The 25,490-nt window shown below is 39.1% G+C and overlaps 1 protein-coding gene and 1 pseudogene across 1 annotated transcript; one reads left to right on the plus strand and one right to left on the minus strand.

Moving 5' to 3' along the window:
* Positions 1 to 639: 639 nt before the first annotated feature.
* NUP43 (nucleoporin 43) lies at positions 640 to 22,775 on the plus strand. Its single transcript, XM_004450824.4, has 8 exons — positions 640 to 863; positions 1,144 to 1,266; positions 2,126 to 2,203; positions 6,311 to 6,491; positions 8,103 to 8,238; positions 8,864 to 9,015; positions 12,823 to 12,945; positions 20,469 to 22,775. The coding sequence occupies exons 1-8, from the start codon at positions 744 to 746 to the stop codon at positions 20,690 to 20,692; spliced, it is 1,137 nt and encodes a 378-aa protein (XP_004450881.1). The 5' UTR covers positions 640 to 743; the 3' UTR covers positions 20,693 to 22,775.
* An 817-nt stretch (positions 22,776 to 23,592) lies between these two features.
* Positions 23,593 to 24,164, minus strand: LOC131276446 (translation machinery-associated protein 16 pseudogene; annotated as a pseudogene).
* Between the last annotated feature and the right edge of the window lie 1,326 nt (positions 24,165 to 25,490).

A 25,490-nucleotide genomic window follows, 5' to 3' on the forward strand; every position in this document is an offset into this window, starting at 1 on the left:
GGTCTAGATCTAGTGTTTATTTAGGTCACCATGCACTGTGGTAATCAGGTAAAGGTGGCTGAAGGAAGTGATCCTTGAAGGATGGCCAGGATTCTGAGAAGTGGAGAGGAGTGGTCATTACAGGTGTAACCAAAAGCACAGAAGGAGGAACCTAGAGCCCTGAATCTTGGGCTGTTGACGTTCCATATCACCCCGTTCATTCTTTACCGACACATGAAAGACTTGACCAAGGTTAGAGTTAGGGCTCCAAAATTAGAACTGGAGTCTTCAGAATTAACTTTGAAGAAAGGATTTGTTTGGGGGCAGAGAGAGAGGTTTCCATAATAAATTGGTGCATTAGTGGAGGTACCTCCATGAGGCCTTAAGGATTTTGAACATTCTTAAACACAGTGATGTGCGACGGTGCTCTGATGTCATCACAGGGTGGTTTCTCCAGCACTAATTTTGTTTTGTTTTTGCCCTTAAATTCATTTTATTTTGCACAATTTTGCACAACTACATTCTCTAAGCCTTGCTGTACTCATTTTGTAGGTTAAGCGCAGATCCTAGTCCCGCAGGCACTCTTGCTGCTAAAAGGCTCCTCCGCCACCCAGCCTTCTCGGGAAAGTATCGGGTTCGCACCGCTCACGGAGGAAGACTGGCCCTCCGCAGCCACCGTCGCGCCTAAGATTCCCGCCCAATCAGGGCTCAGGGTGAGGTACGGGGCTTAGAGCGCGCGCCGCCGGGCTTCGGTATCTATAATCATGGAGGAAATTTACGCCAAGTTTGTGTCTCAGAAAATCAGCAAAACCCGCTGGAGGCCGTTGCCCCCGGGGAGCCTGCAGACCGCGGAGACCTTCGCTACAGGCTCTTGGGACAACGAGGTACCCCGGCCCGGGAGGGAGCTCCTACTTACCCGCCGACTGCGGCCCTCGCTCGAGTGGGCTCTCCCCGGCCGGCTGCTCCGGTCTTCTCCCGGTCGCTGTCCGGTCACGGGCTGGTTAGCTCGGGAGCTCAGAGCCAGCGATAGCGTGCCTGAGCCTCGTATCTCCTTTATGTTCTGAACTCTTACCGTTATCGGTTGTTGAGATTTTGATCCCGGGTTGCCTGGGGGCGATACAAATTTTAATTCCCTGCTTCATAATAACACTTTCTGCTTTATAGGAAAATTATGTTTCGCTGTGGTCTATTGGAGATTTTGGAAACTTGAACTCCGATGGAAGTTTTGGAGGAGACCATCAGTTACTGTGTGATATCAAGCACCACGGTGATGTCATGGATTTGCAGGTAAATCTGCGTAGTATCCACCAACTAACTGTTAGAACAACTGAGAGTAAAACACTTAGAGATACAGAGCACCTTAAAGTTTGTCCAAACTCAACCCTCGTTTACAGCACAGTGAGTCCCAACTGGACTAAATGATTTGGCTAACGTGTAACCATGTACTGGCCGAATCAGGACTGAAGAAGGGGCTGTAGACTCAATCACAGTTTTTTTATCGATTGGCCATCTATCACTGAGGAGTTTTACACAAGTTGATGTAATTCTCACTGCATGCCAATGAATCACATATTGTTATTTCTGTATTACCAATGAGAAAACTTACACTAAGAAGACCTGTTGAGCATATGCCTTGTGGCAAAACCTGGTCAGAGCAATTTACATGGTTTTGCTTTCTGAATTCTCATAACAACCCCCACATGGAGATTAGTGCTCCAGTTTCAAAGATGTACCAAGTCTTGGAGAACTTAAGTGACTTAGCCAAGATCTAAAGTCAAAAGTAAGTGATAGGCTGTGATTAAGTATGGAATTAAGTCTGTATGATTTCAGTTTCCCTGTATTTTGGTCTAGAGAAAACTGTTTAGCCCTGGAAATGATATTTTTTAGAGCTTTATGGTAGTGATACAAAATTAAATCAATCACAAACAAAGGAGTTTAGGGAAAAATTGCTGATACACATGAAAATACTATTATTTGCAAAGCAGTTTTTGCCTTTTATATCTGTTAACACAGTCTATTTGCTGGCATTTATTGACTCTTTATGTTTTAAAATTGTTACAGTCTTTAATACTGATTGAGTTGGACAAATGAGCTTCTTCCCTACTAATATTTTTGAATCTGTAATAAGCAGGCTTTTTCTACTTAGTTTTTGGACCAGGAAAGAATTGTAGCTGCTTCATCAACAGGATGTGTAACTATTTTCCTTCACCATCAGAATAACCAGGTAAAGAATCTTTTATTTGAAAACTGCATTTGTGTTTTAATTATTTTGAGGAAAGTTTTTAGAATATTTGCTTAGTAATCACACAAATAATTAAGCTTTACAATCCCAAATCATGAAAGGGGAAAATATCACTATTATGTTACTAAAATTGTAATTGATTAATGTTAGAACTATATTTGTGTGATCTTTTATTGAAATTGGATATCTCTTAGCTTGTTAAATAAATTGTTAGTAGTTTAGATCTAAAAATCTGATACTCTGGTAGGTAATTTTACTGTAATTCTGCCTTTTAAGTTTTGTTTTATTGTTGTTGTTGAAGAAAGAAAGAGTACCTAGTTCAGATGCCTTGCAAGAGAACAGGAACAGCTGCTTTGCTTAGCTGGCTAGAACCAGGTTTTAATTAGAAGATACACTATATGAAAACTGAATTTTCGCAATGCCTTCCCTTTTGCTAAAGCCCAAGAGTACTGACCTGCCGGGTACCATGGTGAGAGCAATTTTTAAAAATAGCCTCTCTTGCTAACACAGTTTTAAGTTGCTGGAAGAAAGTGCTCGTTTAGATAATGGTAACCTTGTTAATAGATATGCCTAACAAATATCCCCATCTTAAGTATTTTTCTAATGGAGTCCTTTAGAAAGCTACTGAGATTTATTTCTTACATGTAGTCTAATTCCCATTAGAATGTAGAGTTGCTTTTGAACACACAACCATTTGATACCCAACAACCATTTCTTTAGTTTGAGTTAAACATGGAATTTTTAAAAACATATCTTTTGAACCCAATTCAGTGTGTACGGTGCTTTGATGAAAGTAGTTTCTAAACTGTAGTGCTCTGAAATACAAAGGAGAAAGAAGAGCATATTTTTTAGAAGGGTATGAAGCAGGATTTTCTTTCTTTTCCTCTTTTAATTATGGGTGCTTTTAACATAAATCTTCCCATCCTGACCCCTCCCAAACGTACCATTCAATGGGATTAATCCCATTCACAATGTTGTAGTACTCTTATCTTTACCCATTACTAGAACTTTCCCTTCACCCCAAGCAAAACCCTATAATCATTTGCCTTAGCTCTCCATTGCCCCTGCCCCCATCCCTGGTAACCTATATTCTACCTTCTCTTTGAGTTTGCATATTCTCTGATATTTTCTTTGTGGTTACCAGGGGGGTTAAATTTAACATTCTAAATCTATAACAGTCTTACTTGCTTTGATACCTAATTTAATAGCTTTTATAAGCTATGTTCCTATGTCCTTCCACTCTCCCTACTTTATGTAGTTCTTGTCACAAATTACATATTTATACGAGTCCAAAACCATTGATCTATCATTACTTTTTATGCGTTTACCTTTTAGATCCTGTAGGAAGTAAAAAGTAAGCATTACAAATTTAAACTATAGTATTACTGGTATTTATATTTAACTGTCACATTATACCACAGATCTTTATTTCATCATGTGCCTTCGTTCAATTGTATAGTGTTCCTTTCAACCTGCAAAACTACCTTTAGCATTTCTTGGAAGACTGGGCTAGTGAGATGACAAAGTCCCCAAGCTTTTGTTTTTTCCGGAAATGTCTTCATCAAACCTTATTTTATTGTTTTTTAAGAAGGTACCAGGGATTGAACCCATGACCTCATACATGGAAAGCAGGCGCTCAACCATTGTCTCCTACAGTTGAGCTATACCCACTCTCCAGTGAGGTTGGGTATTTGTTTGTTTGTTTTAGGAGGTACCGAGGATTGCACCCTGGACCTTGTACGTGGGAAGGAGGCACTCAGCCACTTGAGCTACGTCTGCTCCCCTCTCCCTCATTTTTGAAAGACAGTTTTGTCTGATAAAGAATTCTTGGTTGACAGTTTTTTGCTCTCAGTACTTTGTCTTCCTTCTTCCTGCCTTCTTGCTGCCATGGTTTCTGAACAGAAATTGGTACTTAATCTTATTGCGGCTTCCTTGTACATGACATGGTACTTCTCTCTTGAGGCTTTTAGAATTCTCTTTACCTGTGGTGCCATTTGACAGTTTGATTATGAAATGGTGCAGCATGGGTCTATTTGAGTTTATTCTGTTTGGGATTCATTGAGCATCTTGGATGTGTATATTCATGCTTTTTGTTAAATTCGAGATGTCAGCCACTATTTCTTTGAATACTCTCTATGCCTCTTCCTTCTCCTTCTAGGACTCCCATAGTGCATATACTGGTACGCTTGATGGTGTCCCATAGGTTCCTCAAGCTCTAGTCGCTGTTCTTTGTTCTTTACTTGTTCTTCTCCTGAGACTGAATGATTTCAGTTGTCTTATCTTCAAATTCAACTGATTTTTCTGCTAGCTCCAATCTGTTGTTGATATATCATTATATTAGTTAGCCAAGGAAGTGCTTATGCAAAATACCGGAAGCCTTTGGGCTTTTATAAAGGGTATTTATTTGGGATAGGAGCTTACAGATATCTAGCCATAAAGGTTACTTCCCCCAGCAAAGTCTTGTTTCCTCGTGTTGGAGAAAGATGGCTGCCAACATCTGCCAGGGTTCAGGCTTCCTGGGTTCCTCTTTTCTCAGGGCTTGCTTCTTTCTGGGCTCAGATTCCTCTCTTCCTGGGGCTTGCTTCTCTTTCCTCTGTGTGCTTACTTCCCAGGGCTCCAGCTTAAGACTTCAGCATCAAACTCCAAATCAAAACGCCAACATCAAAATCTCCAGCTCTGTCCTTTGCCGAGTCTTTTATCTGTGCGTCCCCACCCCTTTCTGTGAGTCCCCACCCCACAAAGGGGTGGGGACTCAGCACCCTACTGACGTGGCCCAATCAAAGCCCTAATCATAGTTTAGTCATGCCCAGGTACAGACCAGTTTACAAACATAATCCAATATCTCTTTTTGGAATTCATAATTATATTAAACTGCTATATCCTAGAGGGGTGTTTGCTTCCTTTTCATAATTTCAATCTGTCTGCCAGTGTTCTCTTCATGTTCCTCTATTGTTTTCATGAATTCCTTTAGTTCTTGGCCTATGCTTTCTTTTCCTTTGTTCATGTTTTCCTTGAGCATATTTAAAGTCTTTGTCTGGTATATCCAGATATACCAGAGAAAGGGAAACCATCTTTCCCTTTGGTGGTTTCTAATGCTTTAATTTTCTCCTTTTCCTGGCCATCATTTCCTCATTTTGTTTTTGATTTTGTTTTAGTTTTAGTTTTTTGTTTTTTTTTTTTTGTATGTTTTGTGATCTTTTTTTGAAACCTGGACATTTTTATATTTTAATGTGTTATTGCTAGAATTTAGACTCTGAGGTGTCTGATCCTTAAGCTTGAATCTAACTAATGTTATAACAGTGCTTTTGTTAAGTGTCAGGAACTAATTTTTTAAAAAGGAAGGAAAAAAACAACACCTTCCCCGGTTTTTATAGATTGACCTAGGGAGTGCTCTCCTTCAGGGTTTATGCTTACAGTAAGCTTAGGAAATAGGTTGAGTCCCCTCTGCACGTGGTGGCCCTGGGAATTCCCCCATTTGCATGGATATACATGTCCCCTCTCCCTAGGAAACGGTTTCCCCTCAGTGCTGGGCACTGCCCTGTATGTCCTACAGCCAGCAATCCCTTGCCCCCCAGGCACCCACTGGTCTGTTCTCCCACAGTGTGCTACAGGAGAGCTCTGTAGGGCAACGAGCCGGGCAAGTTCTGGTACAGTGACTCCCTCAGGCCACCACCAGACAGACTGGCCCAGATGTGCATGGTCTCAGCATTGCCTGAGGGGTGCTGTGCTCCCTCTGGGCCTGGGACCAGGGACCTGCTTTGGGAGCACAGCCTGGCTCCTGGTGAGGGCATGGGGTCCAGACCAGCCAGGGTGCCAAGACATCTTACCGCTAACTTTTTCTTGACTCACCCTGTCACTCTAGTCCTTTAACTGTTTTCTGGAGCTTTGAGAAAGAACTTTCTGCCAGTTCTTGCTTAGTTATTCACTTTTTTGTTGGGGGGGATGGAGCCCTGAAGCTTCTCACAGCCATCTTGACCAGGGCAGGGGCCAGTGAGACAGAATTTTTAAATACTCTCTTGTTGGGAAAAAGAGTTAGTTTTTTGAACTTTGCTTTGGTGACTCGTGTCGTCATTTCTCATTGACACGTAGACACTGTCGGTCAACCAGCAGTGGACAACAGCTCACCACCACACAGGTCCAGGCAGTCCCTCCTATAGCAGTGCCCCATGCACAGGGGTCGTGTGCAACAGCCCTGAGATTGTCACAGTGGGAGAAGATGGTAGAATAAATCTCTTCAGAGTGGATCACAGGGAAGCTGTGAGAACAATAGGTAAGAAAAATCATTATGTTTCTTTCATCTGTCACATAATAATTGAGCATAATAATTCGGCACAATTGAGGGATATAAAAATAGGCAAGGTAAAATCTTTTTTTTCAAAACAGTGTATTGATAAGGCTCATGTGATTAGTAGAATGACTTGACTTCAGGGGAGAGTGAAATCTGGTTTTGGCTGGAAGAGGTTATCAGATAAAGGATGAGGGTGAAGATGGCAGTTAGTTAGTTTCTAGTTTCTAGGCCATAAGTAATACTCACAAGACGGCCCACCAGGCAAAGGGAATAGCACGGAGGCAGCTAAGCCGTTCAGAGAATGGCAGAAAGTGCAGTTTGGCCTAACTGCAGATGTCTCTATAGGAGACGTGAGAGATGAAACAGGAGAGGTAAACTGAGATCACATTGTGAAGGTTCTCTAATGAGAGCTTTCGAGTTTGCAGTCTGTTAGGTCAGCACCTGAGAAGCCACTGACAGGTTTTGAGCAAGAGGGTGATATACTGTATGCCTCCCTTCAGAAGGATTATTCTAATGTGGTTCGCACCTGTGTTTGACAAGGACTTGCCTGAGGAGATGTAAACATCTACCACCCTAGCCTTCCTGAATCAGAATCTGTAGGGACTGAGCCCTTCATTTGTTCTGTTGTTGTTGTTTATTAGGATTTTTTAACTCTTGAGTAAATCAGAAGCACAGCACTGGTTCGTTTTTCAAGGACTATTGCCTGGTGGCAGTGTGGAGAGTTAAGGACTAAAGGAAAGGACTGTAGTCATTTTGCTGTCTTGGTTTTAACTGCTTATTTAGTGGGGTCTGCTGGCCTAGTTGGTGAAGGTGCTCACGTAGCCGTGGGCCTGATGTCTGTATGGACTGCTGCTTGTTACAAACAGCAGAGTTTGGGTTTTACCCGCTGCTTTCCAAATTCTTCATTCACACATGTCTACTTTGTGTTTAATTAGCACTGTGTATTTTTAATTAGCACTGTGTCAGGATACAGCAGTTTAAGACGTGGCCCCATTGCTATAATTGTATTGATGCCAAGCACATGAAACAGATGGTGACCCAAAATAAAAGGCCATAGTATATGCAAATGTATGTGCTGTAAGCTCAACACTCTAGGAAATTGAAGAGAAGGACCATTATAACAGTCAGGGAGGGCTTGCTGGAGGAGGAGGGAGTTGGCGAGGATGAGGATGAATCAGTCTGGGAAAAGTGAGCAGGACAATACGAGGTCAGAGCGAGCTATCTAGGAAGCACCACGGGTTGGCCCAATAGATTGGAGGCTCATTCTGGTTTAAGAACTAGTGGGAAGTAAGGGATCAGATAGAGGGGCTTGAACAACTGTTTCATAAATGTGGAATAACAATCTAAAGAAATAGGGGTACGTGAAAACTCAGCCCTTCATTGGAAAACAGTTCAGATGTCCTGTGAGTAAAACCACTTTTCTATCAAAGGAGGGTACACTTTTTAACATACGTATTACTGTACATTTTCTATAGATATTAAATTGTCACTTGAAGATTCATCTGTAATATTTCAAGCAATAGAATGTGATGTAGGATTTTCATGTGAAAAAGGAATCCATCAGCACACACTCCTTTCTTTTTTAATTTGTAGACAATGCAGATAGCAGTACGCTCCATGCTGTAACCTTCCTTCGAACTCCTGAGATTCTCACAGTAAATTCAATTGGACAGTTAAAAATATGGGATTTCAGACAACAAGGAAATGAGCCCTCTCAGATATTGTCACTGTAAGTTCTGATTTGTAATGTTAGTTTCGTAATGCAAAATTAATTTGTTCACCTGTTTGTGGCATCTGACTTTAAACCATATTACATTGTAATTGTACATTAAGAACATGATCAAAAAAAAAAAACGAATGTCATCTCTGTAAATATTTGATAGAGCAAATATAACTTGTTGGGCTTGGGCCTGATGCTCCTATACTGTCTTTTTAAATGTTCGTTATATTAATTCAGAGCCTTTATTTCTTAGAAGCTTATATAATCTGGTAATTTATTTCTGCTCATTAAGTGATTCTGTTGATAGTGGGTAAAATATACTCTAGATGTAATCGGGCACGGGGCAAATACAACTTTGCATATCTTGCCATCAGACTCTCTTGCTTGCCACATCTCCAAATTGAAAACAGAATGATTTTGATGCAACATTTATGTAATCTAAAGCTTCTTTAAAAAAAAAGAAAACAGAATTTTTCTCTTTAATTCCAAAAAATTCTTAATATTTAGAACGATATTAATCTAGTCAGTGTTTAACATGATTAAGGGTTAGCCAGTAGTCCCACCGGCAAAGTTGTCATTTCATTACTGGAATAATATGTGTCTGGTGTCATTGATCTCCCTCCCTCCCCCCCAGGACTGGTGACCGAGTGCCTCTCCACTGTGTTGACAGACATCCCAACCAGCAGCATGTTGTAGCCACTGGTGGCCAGGATGGAATGTTGAGTATTTGGGATGTCAGACAAGGTTCTATGCCAGTGTCTCTCCTGAAGGCTCATGAAGCTGAAAGTAAGTAGTGTGGAGTCAGAACATTTTTATTTGGTGACTTATGTATTTGCAAGCACCTTTCCACAGCAATCCATATAGTTCATTTTACATCATAACTTTTAATGCCTGAATTATATGATTTTACAATAGTTAATCCCTTTTTATTAATATTTAAGGTATTTGTTTATTATATCCAAATGATAATGAGTATCTTTATATACTCATCTTTTTGTACTGATTTTCTTAGGATAATTTTTTAGTAGTAGAATTGAAGAACCATAATGTTTGAATAATTTTAAAACTTTGATACATGTTGTCAAATTGTTCTATTAAGAATAATTCCAGTTTATATTACCATTCTTTGAGTACAGAATAACCCTCCCCCCTTTCCTTTTGTGGAACAGGTGTAGCTCAGTGGATAAGCACTTGCTTTGCATGTACAAAGTCCCGGGTTCAATCCCTAGTACCTCCTAAAAATTTTTTAAATGTCATTTCTTTCTCAGTCTATAGATACAATGCAGTAAAAATCCCAAAAGTGTTATTTAAAAATCATTTTTTAAAAAAAGAATGTCCTTTTCCCCTGCAAATCTGGACTGTTATTTCTCATATTTGCTCTCTGTTTTGTTCCTCAATTTATTATTGTATCTTTTTTTTTTTTTTTTTTTTAACAAGGAAAACAGATATATTGGATAGTCTTGTCTTTTTCATTTTGATTTTGGGCAGACAAATTTTTCATTGTATCACTACTTTTCTACTTTTTTTTTTTTTTTTATGCCAGAATGGATTATATTTTATTAAATTCTGGTTTCAGAGACATTTATGTTAAACTCTACTTGAATGAAAGTTCCAAAAAGAGCAAGCATTGAACCAATGTTAAGACTTCTCTGTTTGGAAAGTGTATGTGGCTCAAGTGACTGGGCCTCTGCCTACCATATGAGAGGACCCGGTTTGATCCCTGGGGCCTCCTGGAAGGAAAAAAAAAAGGAGTGCCCATGTGGGGAGCTGGTGCCCACACAAGTGAGCCATGCAACAAGATCATGACACAACAAAAGAAAGGCAAGGGGAGAGTCAAGGCAAGACGCAACAGAAACCAGGAACTGAAGTGGCACAAGTGACAGGGAACCTCTCTTCACATCAGAGATCCCTAGGATCAATTCCTGGTGAATATTAGAGGAGAAAGACAAGAAGAGGAGACAAAAAGAGAAAAATAGATACAGAAGATTATGCCGTGAATGGACACAGCAAAAAACAGCGGGAGGGGGGAGGGGAAAAAAAAGACTTTTCTGTTTAAATAATGTGACATTATCTTGGAAAGGTAAATGACTTAAGGATATGTTTATATTCAAGAAGCAAATAAAATGATAGAAAATTATTTCCCTCTACAAGGTATAACTTTTCCCAGGAGAAAGAAGAATGAAAAAGGAATAAGGAATGCCCTCATAGAGTCTGATGTTGCTAACCCAATGGTAGTAGACTTACAGACTTTCAGATCTCTTCTTACAGTTTAACTTATACTTTTAACTGATAGTCTGTATTGTTGACAAAACACAGAAATGTGTCTTCTATTTAAAATTTCATCCTGATTCATGGCTGGAAATGAAATGAGGTGCTTTATAGGGATTTGTTTTCTAAATTGAAAATAAGTACATAAAAATTTAGATTGGGGCAATTTCCTCCTGGCTCTACCAGACTGTTTTGTTTTAATGGAACAAAAGGAATGTACTTTACACAGATACTCTCCCAGAGCACATTCTTCTCCTGAAGAAGGTGGCCTTTTGATGTCTTGTGGCTGAGATTTAATTGCGGTAACTGTCAGAATGAAAATTACCACCTTACCAGCATGTGCTGTTCTCTTTTATACTGCACCTCAGGCACTTTCCCTGCTGGTTTTTTAAGGTCATCTGGCCCAGAATCCTGGAGCCCTGTTTAGACTGTGTGATCCACATGGGCTGCAGACGACTTCCTGGGGAGTCGTGGCTAGTCATTGGATAGTATCTGTGGAATACACGTTTCTTTGTGTGTTTAGGACTTGAACAGGGCCACAATCTCAATTTGGATTCTTAAAATAAGGATCAAGCTGAAACTGAATCCAGATTCTTGGGCATTTCCAGGTTTTGGTTTGCCAGGAGCTAGTTGCTATTTCTGTGATATAGGCCAGAAGTACCCAGAGTCTTGCCATGAGCCAAAATTGGACTCTGCCTCTTAGAAATTCATTTTTATATTCCTCTTAAGGTCTTTTCTCTCTCACTCCATCCAATTATATAGCCATAATATGGTGATGATGCAGGAATTAAGAATAAGACACGTTACCAATATTTTAAATAAACTTTATTTTGAAATGATGTCAAATTTGCAAAGATAATACACAACCCAAATGGGGAATTCCAGCATACCCCCAGAATTTGTCAATAAATTTTAATCTCCAAATTATCTTATACTCTCCCATAAAAAAGTAATAGATCAAATGATTAGGAATTATTTTCATTTTTCTACTTTCCTGCACAAATCTATTAACTTTTTTTAAAGAATTTTTTGTGTCAATAGTCACTTTTTTTAATAGACTTTTTTTTTTTTTTAAGATTTCTTTCCCTCCCCTCCTCCCACCCCAGTTGTCTGGTCTCTGTGTCCATTTGCTGCGTGTTCTTTGTCCATTTCTGTTGTCAGCAGCACGGAATCTGTGTTTCTTTTTGTTCCATCATCTTGTGTCAGCTCTCCGTGTGTGCGGCACCATTCCTGGGCAGGCTGCACTTTATTTCGCGCTGGGCGGCTCTCCCTATGGGGCACACTCCTTGCACATGGGGCTCCCCTACGCGGGGGCACCTCTGCATAGCAGGATACTCCTTGTGCGCATCAGCACTGCACGTGGGCCAGCTCCACACAGGTCAAGGAGTCCCGGGGTTTGAACTGCAGACCTCCCATGTGGTAGATGGACGCTCTATCCACTGGGCCAAGTCCGCTTCCCTTACTTAACTTCTTTATCCTATCTAATGGGTGACAGCCATTTGAAGAGTTATATCTTTTCTTTAATTCTGAAGCCTTTGATTTTTATCACAGATTTGGGGTTTGAAGGTATGTGACGGAGAGTGTATTAATCTGCCAAAGGAGTGCTGATGCAAAGTACCAGAAATCTGTTGGCTTTTATAAAGGGGACGTATTTGGGATAAAAGCTTACAGTTTCAAGGCTGTGAAAAGTCCAGGTCAGGGCACCATAAGAGGTGCTTTCTCACCAAAGTCAACTGTCACGCATTCAAGCAAGATGGTGGGTGATCTCTGTCTGATCTCCTTCCCCTCTGGGCTTTCTCTTTGTGGCTTAGCTATTCTCACTTCCAGATTTTGGCTGCAAGCTGGCATAGGGCTTATCTCTTAGGACTTCCTATATCATTCTCCTCAGCTGTTGTGCACGCTTCCCAATTTCAGGTGTAAGATATCAGACAAATGGCTGATCTCTTCTTGGGGCCTCAGCTGTTTAAGCCACCTCCTTTCTGTCACATGGCAGGATCAAAACTGACAGAACTCTCTCTTTCTGTGCCTGTCTCAGTCTGTGTCCCCAAGGGGGTGGGGACTCAACTTGAGTCATGCCCACTGAATTTAGTCTAATCAAAAGCCCTAAATCAGTCTTCACAGATATTCTAATCGAGGGCCCCTCAACTGAATTTATTGCAATCGAAAAGTATCACAGAGGAATAGATTAGTTTACAGACATATTTTTATCTTTTGGAGTTAATAAAATAATCTAACACTGCCAGAGGGAATTCATGATATGCCTAGAGATGGGGTTAATTTTTGCGCATCCACACAGGAATGAACTGCACTGTTCTTACCTTTTAGTGTGGGAAGTTCACTTTCACCCGTCCAACCCAGAGCATCTGTTCACTTGTTCTGAAGATGGATCCCTTTGGCACTGGGATGCCTCCACAGATGCACCTGAGAAATCATCACTCTTTCAACAAGGTAAGATGTTCTAATGAAGCTTTTTGCATATAATGGTATTATACTTTTAAACTCCAGAATAAAAATTCTCACATTTTTAACATTAAAAAGATTGGCAGAATGCTTTCATTCTTCCTCCTCGTGGTAAGTTCTAGTATCATAAGCCTTGCAGTGTCTGGCCATTAGCTACTCACTGTTCTGCTGGTGATTAGAAATGCTGCCAAGGCTCTTGTTGGTTACTGTTGACATTGGCCATCCTAACAGTATAGGCTCTGGCACCGTTCTCATGCTGCATTGCCAAGGCAGAGGTGTGGCAAGAGGAAAGTGCATCTTTTATATATCCTAGTTCTGTTTTTATCTCAGGTAAGATGTGCAGTGTCCTAATTAGTCATGAGTAAACAGAGGTCAGCCAAAAACTATACATTTACAGTCAAGGGTTTGCATTTTCTAAGCTTCCTGTTTTATCTGTGCTTCCAAGTTCATTTATTCATTCATTCATTCAATAAATGTTTTTTGATTGTTGGCATGTGCTAGGCTCTCGCCTAGATCGTGGGACCTACAGCAGTGAACAGAACATAAGGTCCCTCCTAATGTAAAGCAAAATTCTTGCAGACAATAAATAGATAAGGGAAACGGACTTTGGCCCAGTGGTTAGGGCGTCCGTCTACCATATGGGAGGTCCGCGGTTCAAGCCCCGGGCCTCCTTGACCCATGTGGAGCTGGCCCATGCGCAGTGCTGATGCGCGCAGGGAGTGCCGTGCTACACAGGGGTGTCCCCCGCGTAGGGGAGCCCCACGCGCAAGGAGTGCACCCATAAGGAGAGCCGCCCAGCGTGAAGGAGGGAGCAGCCTGCCGAGGAATGGCGCCGCCCACACTTCCCGAGCCGCTGATGACAACAGAAGCGGACAAAGAAACAAGATGCAGCAAATAGACACAGAGAACAGACAACCGGGGGAGGGGAGGGGAATTAGATAAATAAATAATAAATCTTTTTTTAAAAAAAATAAATAAATAGATAATTTGTCAGTAAGTACCCAATCAGAAAAGCTAAAACTATTCTAGATTTAGAGGTCAGTGGTCTCATGTGTATTAGAAGGGCTGGAAGAACAATAGGGAATATATTAGAAGGGTTGGAAGAACAAAAGGGAATACAAGAGTTGTTGGAGGAGCAAAGAGGAAGAAAAGCAATACCCAGAAATCGAAAGATGCTAGTACCCCTGCTGCTGCACTATTAGAAATGCTGTCAGAGTTGGTTCTGGAGCATGAACTGCTGTCACTGCTGTTGTTGCCAGAAGCCCAGAGCAGGAGGAAAGCTGCTGATCCCCTCCTCCACCTTCCAGTCATCTACCAGGGCCTCCCATTGGCAGGGCCCACCTGGAAGGCAGGTGGCAAGGGAGTCTGGAAATTGGAGTTGGCAGAGTCCCTGTCCCTACAATACACAGCAGAACACAGAGAGGTAGGAAAGGGGGCTGAAAGCAAAAAGGCAACTAATGGAGCCGAATATAGTGAAAACCACTCTGAAGAAGAAAAAAAACAGAAGACGACGATATAAAGGCAGAGAGGCATCATTACTCTCCTGGGAGGTATAAAGAAAGACACTGCTTGAACAAAGACTTTAGAGAAGTGAAAGTGAGTCACGAAAGAATTCTAGGCAGAGGAGATGGCAATAAGGGCCTAAGACGGGCAGAGAACAGAAGGAGACTATGGTACCTGCACTTCCGTGGACAAGGCAGAGGGGGAGGGGGAGACAAGGGGCAGCCAAGGGCAGGCCTGTAGGGTTTGTTCTGAGTTTAACTGGAAGCCATCAGAATGAGCAGGGGAGCAGCACAATCTAACTTCTGTTTCAAAAGAATCACTGAGGACTACGTAGAAAATGGACTTTGTGGGGAGGGATGGGAAAAGTGGAATATCTTTGTCCAACCTTTCCCTTTCAGCCTGATTGTGTCCATGCTAATAGCAATCAAAAAAAAGCAGGTATAGCAATACTAATGTTGCATAAAATAGATCTTAAATGCAAAACTGTTAGAACAGATGACACTATATATTAATTAAAGGGACAATTCACCAGGAAGAAATACAATAATAAATATTTATGCATCTAACACAGGTACCCAAAAATACATGAAACACACTGGCAAAACTCAAGGGAAAAGTAGACGTCTACTCTATAATAGTTGGAGACTTCAAAACTCTACTCTCAGCATTAGATAGAACAAACGGAATAAATAAGGAAACTGAGAACTTGAACAGTACACTTTTCAAATAATCAGTGGGTAAAAGAAGAAATTGCAAGAGAAATTAGTATATACCTCAAGACAAAAACACAACACACCAAAAATTACAGGATACAGAAAAGGCAGTGTTGAGAGGAAATATATAACCCTCAATGCTTATAGTAAAAAAGAAAGAGCTAAAATCAAAGACTCCCCAAGGAATTAGAAAAAGAACAGCAAACCAATCCCAAAGCAAGCAGAAGGAAAGAAATAATAAAGATTAGAGCAGAACTAAGTGAAATGGAGACTAAAAAGTTTTAAAAAATAAAAACAACTAAAAATTGGTTCTTCAGGGGAAGTAGATGTGGCTCAAACAGTTGGGAACCCACCTACCACATGGGAGGTCCCAGGTTTGGTTCCTGGTGCCTCCTAAAGAAGACAAGCAAGCTGACATGATGAGCTGGCATGGCGAGCTGATGCAACAAGATGACACAACGAAGACACAACAAGGAAACAGAGCCGCCACAAGCGGGGAGCGGTTGGTTCAAGCCATTGGGCGCCTCCCTCTCACATGGGGTGTCCTGGGTTCAGTTCCCAGTGCCTCCTGAAAAAGAAGACGAGCATACAACAGGGAGCAGACAGCGAGCACAAACAACGAGGGGATGGAGAAAGAAATAAAATGAATCCAAAATTTAAAAAGTTCTTTGAGAAAATAAAGTCGATAAACCCTTAGCTAGATTAACAAAGAAAAAATAAAGAGGAGATACAAAAAAAATCAGAAATGAGGAGGGGTACATTATCACCGATCCTAGAGAAATAAAAAAGATTGTAAAAGGATACTATGTAGAAGTAGATGTGGCTCAAGCAATTGAGCTCCCATCTACCGCATGGGAGACTCCTGGTTCGGTTCCCCATGCCTCCTAAAGGAGACAGTGAGCAGGAGCGACGAGCTAATCCAACAAGATGACGCAATAAGACACAAGAAGAAAAACATGAGAGACACAACACAAGCAGGGAGCGGAGGTTGTCAGTGCGTCCTAAAAGAAAAGCAAGACAGCGAGCTGACACGACAGACAGGCACAGCAAGCTGATGCAACAAGAGACACATGAAGGAAACCAATGACAGACACAACAAAGCAGGGAGCAGAGGTGGCTTAAGCGATTAGGCGCCTCCCTCCCTTATTGGAGGTCCCAGGTTCATTTCCCAGTGCCTCCCAAAGAAACAAGGAAGATGAACAAGACATAACAAGTGCAAAACAACGAGGGGGTGGGGAGAAATAAATAAATACATCTTTAAAAAAAAAAGGGTACTATGAACAACTGTATGCCAATAAACTAGACAACGTTGGTGAAGGGGACAAGTTTCTGGAAACACATGAACAAACCATGCTAACCCTAGAAGATATAGAAGACCTCAACAAACCAATCGCAAGTAAAGAGATTGAAACAAAGAACCTCCCCAAATTGAAAAGTTCAGGACCAGGTGGCTTCACAGGTGAATTCTACCAGTCATTTAAAGACAATCTTATACCAGTATTGCTCAAACTCTTCCAAAATATTGAACAAACTCATTCTATGAAGTTAATATCACCCTACTACCAAAGCCAAATAAAGATATGAAAAAAATTTTACAGAAAACTTTCTTTAGTGAATATAGATGCAAAAATCTTCAACAAAATACTTGCTAACCAAATCCAAAAACACTACAAAAAAATTTTACACCACTATGAAGTGGGTTTTATGTCAGGTATGCATGGGTGAGTCAATATGAGAAAATCAGTCAGTGTAATATCCCACATTAATAAATTGAAGAAGAAAAATTACATGATCAATTCAGTTGATGCAGAAATGGGCATTTGACAAAATACAATACTCTTTCTTGATAAACACACTCCAAAAGATAGGAATAGAAGCAAACTTTCTCAATATGATAAAGTGAATATGTGAAAAACCCACAGCTAACATTGTACTCAATGGAGAAAGACTGAAAGCTTTCCAAGACCAGGAACAAGACAAGGATGCCCGCTGTCACCTCTGTTACTCAGTATGCTGCTAGAGGTTCTAGCTAGAGCGATTAGGCAAGGAAAAGAAATGAAAGGAACCCAAACAGGAAAGGAAGAAGTAAAACTTTCATTATTTGCTGATGACATGACTCTATACTTAGAAAATCCAGAAAAATCCACAACAAAACAATTAAAATTTATACACAGTTTCAGCAAAGTGGCAGAATACAAGACAAGATTAATACACAAAAATCAGTAGCATTTCTATATAAGCAATCTGAGAAGGAAGTCAGAAAAAAAATCAGTTTACTGTAGCAACTGAAAGAATCATATTTAGAAATAATTTTAACCATAGACATAAAGCACCTGTATTCAGAAAACTATAAAACATTGCCGAAAGAAACCAGTGATGATCTAAATAAATGGAAGGATATTTTCCTTGTTCATAAGTTAAAAGACTAAAATATCATTGATGTCAATTCTACCCAAACTGATCTATAGATTTAATGCATTCCTGCTAAAAATTCCAATATCCTTCTTTGTAGAAGTGGAAAAGCCAATTATCAAATTATCTGGAAGGGTAAAAGATCCCCTGATAGCCAAAAATATCTCTAAAAAGAACAAAGTTGGAGGACTCTTACTTTCCGACTTTAAAATATATTATGTAGCTACAGTGGTAAAAACAGCATGGTACTAGCATAAAGATAGACAAATTGACCAGTGGAATCAAATCGAGAATTCATACATAGACCCTCACACCTATGGTCAAATGATTTTTTTTTTTTTTTTAAAAGATTTATTTATTTATTTAATTTCCCCCCCTCCCCTGGTTGTCTGTTCTTGGTGTCTATTTGTTGCGTCTTGTTTCTTTGTCTGCTTTTGTTTCTTTGTCCGCTTCTGTTGTTCTCAGCGGCACAGGAAGTGTGGGCGGCGCCATTCCTGGGCAGGCTGCACTTTCTTTTCACGCTGGGCGGCTTTCCTCACGGGCGCACTCCTTGCGCATGGGGCTCCCCCACGCGGGGGACACCCTTGCGTGGCACGGCACTCCTTGCGCGCATCAGCACTGCGCATGGCCAGCTCCACACCGGTCGAGGAGGCCCGGGGTTTGAACCGCGGACCTCCCATATGGTAGACGGACGCCCTAACCACTGGGCCAAAGTCCGTTTCCAAGGTCAAATGATTTTTGACAAGGCTCTCAAACCCACTCAGCTGGGTCAAAACAGCCTGTTCAACAAATGGTACCTGGAAAATTGGATGTCCATATCTGAAAGAAAGAGAACCCTTATCTCACACCTTATACAAAATTAATTCAAAATGGATCAAGGACCTAAATATAAAAACTAGAAGAACCATAAAACTCCTAGAAGAAAAGGTAGGGAAGCATCTTCAGGATCTGTGGTTGGTGGTGGTTTCTTGGACCTTACATCCAAAGTATGAGGAATAAAAGAAAAAAATAGGTAAAAAGGACTGTATCAAAAAAAATTTTTTTTAGGACTGTATCAAAATTAAACACTTTTGTTCTCCAAAAGACTTTGTCAAGAAAGTAAAAAGGCAGCCTACTCAATGCAAAAAAGTAATTGGAAACCATACATCTATAAGGGATTGATCTCCATGTTATATAAAGAGATTATACAACATAATAAAATGACAAGCAACTCAATGAAAAAATGAGCAAAAGTACTGAAGAGATTTTTTTCAAAAGTGGAAATATAATTGGCCAAAAGACACACGGGAACATATTCAGTATCACTACCTATTAGGGAAATGCAGATCAAAACTACAATGAGATATCATCTCATGCCATATTTAAAAAAATAAACAGAAAACTACAAGCGATGGAAAGGATGTGGAGAAACAGGAACATTCCTACACTGTTGGTGGGAGTGTAAAATGGTGCAGCCTCTGTGGTAGACAATATGGCAGTTCCTCAGGAAACCGATCCAGCAGTCCTGCTACTAGAAATAATACTCACAACTGAAAGCAAAGATGCTAACAGATATTTGCACACCAGTGTTCATAGCAGCATTATTAACAATTGCTAAAAGATGGAAACAACCTAAGTGTCCATCAGCTGACATGGATAAACAAAATGTGATATATTCATACGATGGTGTATTAATCAGCCGAATGGTCATTTGGGGAAGCACAGGACAACATGGAGGAACCTTGAGGATATTATGTTGAGTGAAATAAGCCAAACACAAAAGGACAGATACTATATGGTCTCACTGATAGGAATTAAATACAGTGAGTAGACTTAGGAAGTGAGTGTAGGTTAGTAGGAGATGGAATGTGAGATGAGAAGGGGGAAACAATGCTGGATGTACGTAGATTGTTTAATAAGGTCAAATATAGATATGTGGTAATGGTTGCACCTAATGGTAACACATAATGAATGTAACAAATACTGTTCGTTTATGTGATTGTAGATGAAATGAGTAATCTAGGAAGGTAATGTTAGTTGGAGGAGGGCTAGAGGAAATATTGGGAATGTGTAACAATGTTATTAGCAGTAGATGAGGACTGATGTTAATAATATATATAAACAATTCTCCAGAGTGTTAAGATTGTGATACACGGGAAAAATATAGCTCATGTAATTTATGAACAATAGTTAACAATAAAATTGTAATATTTTATAGCACAAGCAAAGTTGGTACTATATTAATGCTAAAGGGAAAAAGCCAAATATAGGGTTGGGTTTTGTGATATATGAAGACGATTAAGCTTTCTTTTTTTTTTTTTCCATTAATGAGACCTTGACTATGTCATTTAACTAGTCTGTGTTTATGTGTGTATCTTTCTGAACACTAGACGATCAACTGAGTTTGTTGTTGGAATTAGATGAGGTAAAGTGCGTGGAAAGAACTTTTTAGGAGTAATTTTTCCATAATTTGTTGAATTGCCTTTTTCTGTTATTTTATTTTTTTGTATTTAAAATAAAGTTTTACCCATATATATACATATATATATATCACTGAACAAGCCTTTGGTAAAAAAAAAATGGTTTGAGTGAAGAATTTTCTTGTTTATTTGTTTATTATTACTATTATTATTGAAATAATGAAAATGCTATACTAATGATTGAAGTGATGAATGCACAACTGTGATTATACCAAATATCATTGATTGTACACTTTGGATGAACTGTATGCTTTATTAATATTTACCAATAAAATTGATTTGCTTTTTTTATAAATGGTGATAGTTGACAGAATTATCACCATTACTGAGAAATGAAACAAATTATCACCCTTTAAAATATCTGTCAAATTTCATATAAATTTGATCTTCAAAGTTCCCCCCCCCTCTTCTTTTTTATTCTCAGGTGGAAGAAGTACTACTTTTTTGTCTCATAGTAACCAGGCTAACGTCCACCATTCTCTTATAAGTTCCTGGCTCAGCACGGATACTGCCAAAGACCGGATTGAAATCACAAGCTTGCTCCCCAGCAGGACTCTATCAGTAAACAGTCTGGATGTTTTAGGTCCTTGTCTTGTTTGTGGAACTGATGCAGAGGCAATTTATGTTACTAGACAACTTTTTTCATGATAATGCCATAATTAGAAGATTTCAAGTAAAACATACAGCCTTTTAAATTTCAACTAATGCGCAGAATTATTAGAAAATGTGAGATATGCAGTAGAAACATCAGTATAAATTATTGTTAATATTGATAGCCCAGTTTGTGAGTTTTGTTAGTTGGATATTCCTGTAACAGTTGCAGAATCCAATAGATGCCATGATGGCAAGGAATTTGAATATGAGGAAGATAATCAGAGGAGCCCTTGTCCTGCCTCCAGCAGACTTTTTTTTCCCCTAAGATTTTTTATTTATTCATTCCCCCCCCCCTTGTGGCTTGCATGCTGTCTGCTCTCTGTGTCCATTTGCTGCACGTTCTTCTGTGTCTGCTTGTCCCCCTTCGTTGCATCATCTTGCTGCGCCAGCTTTCCGCGGGTGCAGGCCGTCAGCTCTCCATGGCACTCCAGCCTGCCTTCACGAGGAAGCCCTGGGATGCAAACCCAGGGCCTCCTCTATGGTAGACAGGAGCCCAGTCATTTGAGCCACAGCTGCTTCCCAAGGCAGATTATTTTTGATAGCTCATGGAACCAACCCTTCATTTTTGATGTTGGAAGACATAAGACTCAATGTCAGACCCCCAACTAGATCGGTATGTAGTCTACCCATCCTTGGTGGCATTTGCCAGTGTTCATGTTTATTCTATTTATTGCAAGAATTTTCTTCAGTCCTTCCACATTTTATTTCCTTAATAATTTGGATAATTTTTTTTTTTTTTTTAGAAAAAATTTAGAGCAAAAATGGCAAATTTATAGTCGTGTTCAAAATGTTTTAAAGGTGAAAATGCATTCACAGTTTCCATTATTATAGTTTTGGACAGAACTCTTGTCACCTGCTTACACACACATTTATTTTTCTTGGGAAAAGAAATGCTTTTTTTCCTAAGGAATTTTGTTTTTGGCTTTAAAACAGACAGAAACTGCTAAACTGGACATTATGCTATAAAATAGAAAAATTTAATATTTGCTAACTGAACTGACTCCAGACTAAAATTTAATGGTAACATGAGGATGGTATGAAGAGGTATGAGATTTTAAAATTGCACTATTGTTTTTATCAGAAACATTAATGATGACTTCATGACATTGTCTTTCTACAGTTTGTTAAATGCATTGTTGAACTGGTAAGGCCTGAGTGATTGTTGATATCACACAATTGAAGTATGCATTCATTTACTTTAAAATTCCAATAGTAAATCTGGTAAGATTTTGCTTTACCTCCCCATAAATATTTCTTTCTCTCTTTCTTTTATTTTAATGCCATCTTATCCCAGAGTTGGTTTTGAGTTTGTTTGTCTGTGGTCAAAACATTAAAGTGAAATTCAGGGGAGCAGATGTGGCTTAAGTGTTTGAGCGCCTGCATCCACATAGAAGGTCCCAGTTTTAGTTTCTGGTGCCTCCTAAAAAAACAACAAGCAAACAAAGCAGCTCAAGGGAGCTGATGTGGCTCAGTGGCTGAGAGCTGGCTAGTTCAAAGAACCTAAGGAAGGAAACTGTGCTGAATTTAATCCATTTATAGTTTTATTGCTAGAACTAATTTTTAAAAACTTAAAGTAATTCATTACAGAACAAAACAATATAAGTACTCATAATCTCAATCAGAGACAAGTAATATTTACAGATCCTTTTCTATGTGTTAATGTGTATAACTTTTTTAATAAAAATGAAAATGTATGTGTTGTATTTGTAAATTCACATCCCCAGCAGTAAACACATTTCTCTACTATCATTTTATTTTGGTTTCCTATGATTATTTCACATTCCCAGTGTTTCACTGTTATTAGTGCTGTAATAATGTCTAATTTGTATGTTAAAATTTCTTTATATCTTTAGCCATTTTTATTATCTTAGATATTTGACATTTTGTTATTAATTTGTAAGAGCTTTTTTATATATAAGAATTTTTTACCTTTGACATATGTATGCAAACATTTTCAGATTATCTTTTGGCTTTATGATACTTTTTAAAGAAGTTTACATTTTGTATATAGTCAAATCAATTAGGTTCTTGTGTGTGTGTATGTAAATAAATTTTACTTTTAATTTTCATAAATAAAGTTGTAACACTTTAGATTGTTAATAAGACTTAGTTGAGATCTAGTTAACCTCCTACATTATTTTCCTTTCTTGAAAATATTCAAATACACCCCCATTGTTCCTTTAAAAAAAAAAGACTAAGTTATGTTATGTATAATGAGTTCTGTGAAGAACATTCTACACATCCATGTTTTTTCTAACACATGAAATATTTAGTTATATGTTGATTTAACCTATCAGAGGAAAACACAAAAATGCACCATTAAAAAATCAGTCATCTATGATGTACAATATAGCTATGTTTCCACAAACAAAAGCTATTTTTCACAATGAAGAAGCAGAAAATAATGTGTAATCAAAAAGATCTTGAAATCATTTATCTCCTCTGACAAAAGATTAGAGATTAAGTGTGGGAGATCAACATAACAAGTGATTTGTTTATTTTTTTAACATTTAACTCTGGCCCTGAAGATAACAAATATGATGAAAATCAAGCAGCCTATATGAATTCTGCATTATATTTTCCCTATTTTATAACAGAAGTTTACATTTTCTGTCCTCATTCATATCATACTGTCACATACCCCGGGAAATTGAGGTTATTTAACCTATTTAGGTTTTACATATCATTTCATATTCACTTTAGCATCATAATGTAAATGATAAAACCTTGGTTTTTAAACAAAAATCAACATTTTTTGAAACTAAAAATAAGTCTCTGTAAGAGAATGTAAGAGAACAGCAAATTCTTGTATCTAGACGTGTGTATATATATATATAATATATATTCATTGAGTATAACTTGAAGCTCTCAAATTATTTAAATTCAAAAGACAATTAGGCCACTGCTGTCATTTCCTCATCTGAGTCACTTGTTTCATCTTTTACTTGCAAGTCACCTAAATCTTTGTCTGCAGATCTATTTTTCCTCTTGCACTTCTTGGGAACTGCATCATTAGCACAGATTTTTCTCGCTTTAATGTTTGGCAGTCTTTTCAAATCAATATCCCATTCCCTAGCAGTTTTCAGATTACCCGCATTAATAAGTCTGGACTCTCAAGGCCATAGCCTTCATGTGCTACCCCTCATGCGCCATTGTCTGCTGATGACTGTCTCCTGGGAGCAGTGCCTCCTTCCCTGCCTGTTTTTAATGTTATGTAACTCAGTCTGCCCCAATTCATTGCTGAATCGATTTAAATATCTTTCAACATTCTCCTTTTATGGGATCAAGGAGGTTGTGAAACCACTCGTTTTTCACCAAAAATGTTGAGACACAGACCTTCTCATTCTTCACTTTTTCCTTTCTTTCTTGTTTGTGGGCTTCTCGTAATTTGAGCTGCTTTTCTACTCTATGGATGAATGACTTTTTTCCCCCTTCCTGTACTTTTTTCCTTTGATGCCTTAGGCATGACAATGTCCTCATGACCCTGGTGGGCCTCCCCGCTCCAGATGGGGGCAACTGCACAGACTGCAGAAGGGGAAGTGCCTGTCCAAACACACCTGATCTCTGTCTTAAAGTTGCCCCTTCTTTCTCTTCATATATTTTTTAAAGAAACTAGGTCATCTATCTTGAAGAACTTCCTACATTCAATATTTGGCTGATTAATTACCTGAGGTGTCATTTTACATCTTTATCTGTCCTCTACATTTCCTGGAAAGTAGTACTTAGAACTGGAGCTGAGATTCAGGTTCTCTCTCTCTTTTTTTTTTAAATATTTATTTTATTCATTTATTCTCATACCCTGCTGCCTGTGCACTTTATCTGCTCCCTCTGTCCATTCTCTCTCTCTTTTTTTTTTAAATATTTATTTTATTCATTTATTCTCATACCCTGCTGCCTGTGCACGTTATCTGCTCCCTCTGTCCATTCGCTTGTGCATTCTTCTGTGTCTCCTTGTCTCGTCTTCTCATCTTCTCTTGAGGAGGTAGCAGGAACCCATCGTGGGAACTTCCAGCATGGGAGAGAGGCACTCAATCGCTTGAGCCACTTCAGCTCCCTGGTTAGTTGTGTCTCTTATTTTCTTTCCTCTGTCTCTTTTTTGTTGCGTCAGCTTTCTGCATGGGCCAACTCATATTCAACAGGAGGCCCAGGAAGCAAATCTGGAACCTCCCGTATGGTAGATGGGAGCCCAATCGCTTGAGCCACATCTGCTTCCCAAGTTCGCTTTTGTTGTTAGTACTTCATGGGAAGTGTTACGCTGCTGTATACTTATTATTGCATCACAGGGAAAAGGACATCACGTTGCTTCTTGTAGTGATGTCAAGATTGATCAGTAGGTTCAAATGTCTTAATAATGCTTTCAGCTCCGTATCTGCTGTTATAGCCACTTTGTTTTTTCTCAGTTCTTTTCTCTTTTATTACTTCTAAAACTACTTTCTTCCTCTAATTATTTAGAGTATCCTTTTATCTTTAATTCCTTTTTCCTGGCCTTTGGTTTATTTATTATTTTTCAAGCGTCCTTTTTTTTCCCTCAACCTTTCTTAAAAATTGTGCTAAAATATACATAACAAAATTCAGCATTTTAGTCATATTTATTTCTGCAATACATTAGCATTGAATACATTTACAATGTTGTGTAACCACTACCACTATTTCCAGAACATTTTTAACATTCTGATCAGAAACTTAATACCCATTAAGCAGTAATTCCCCTTTCTTCCCTCCCCCCAGACCATTCTCATCTTTCTGACTATGAATTTGCCTATTCTAGATATTTCATATAATATTTATCCCT

The sequence above is a fragment of the Dasypus novemcinctus genome, chromosome 28 (assembly GCF_030445035.2).
Source record: "Dasypus novemcinctus isolate mDasNov1 chromosome 28, mDasNov1.1.hap2, whole genome shotgun sequence".
Classification (NCBI taxonomy): Eukaryota; Metazoa; Chordata; class Mammalia; order Cingulata; family Dasypodidae; genus Dasypus; species Dasypus novemcinctus.

Coding starts and splice junctions, on each gene's coding strand:
- NUP43 (XM_004450824.4), top strand. CDS start 744: ATGGAGGAAATTTACGCCAAGTTTGTGTCTCAGAAAATCAGCAAAACC. Junction 8,239..8,863: donor CCCTCTCAGATATTGTCACT/GTAAGTTCTGAT, acceptor CCTCCCCCCCAG/GACTGGTGACCGAGTGCCTC. Junction 12,946..20,468: donor ATCATCACTCTTTCAACAAG/GTAAGATGTTCT, acceptor TTTTATTCTCAG/GTGGAAGAAGTACTACTTTT.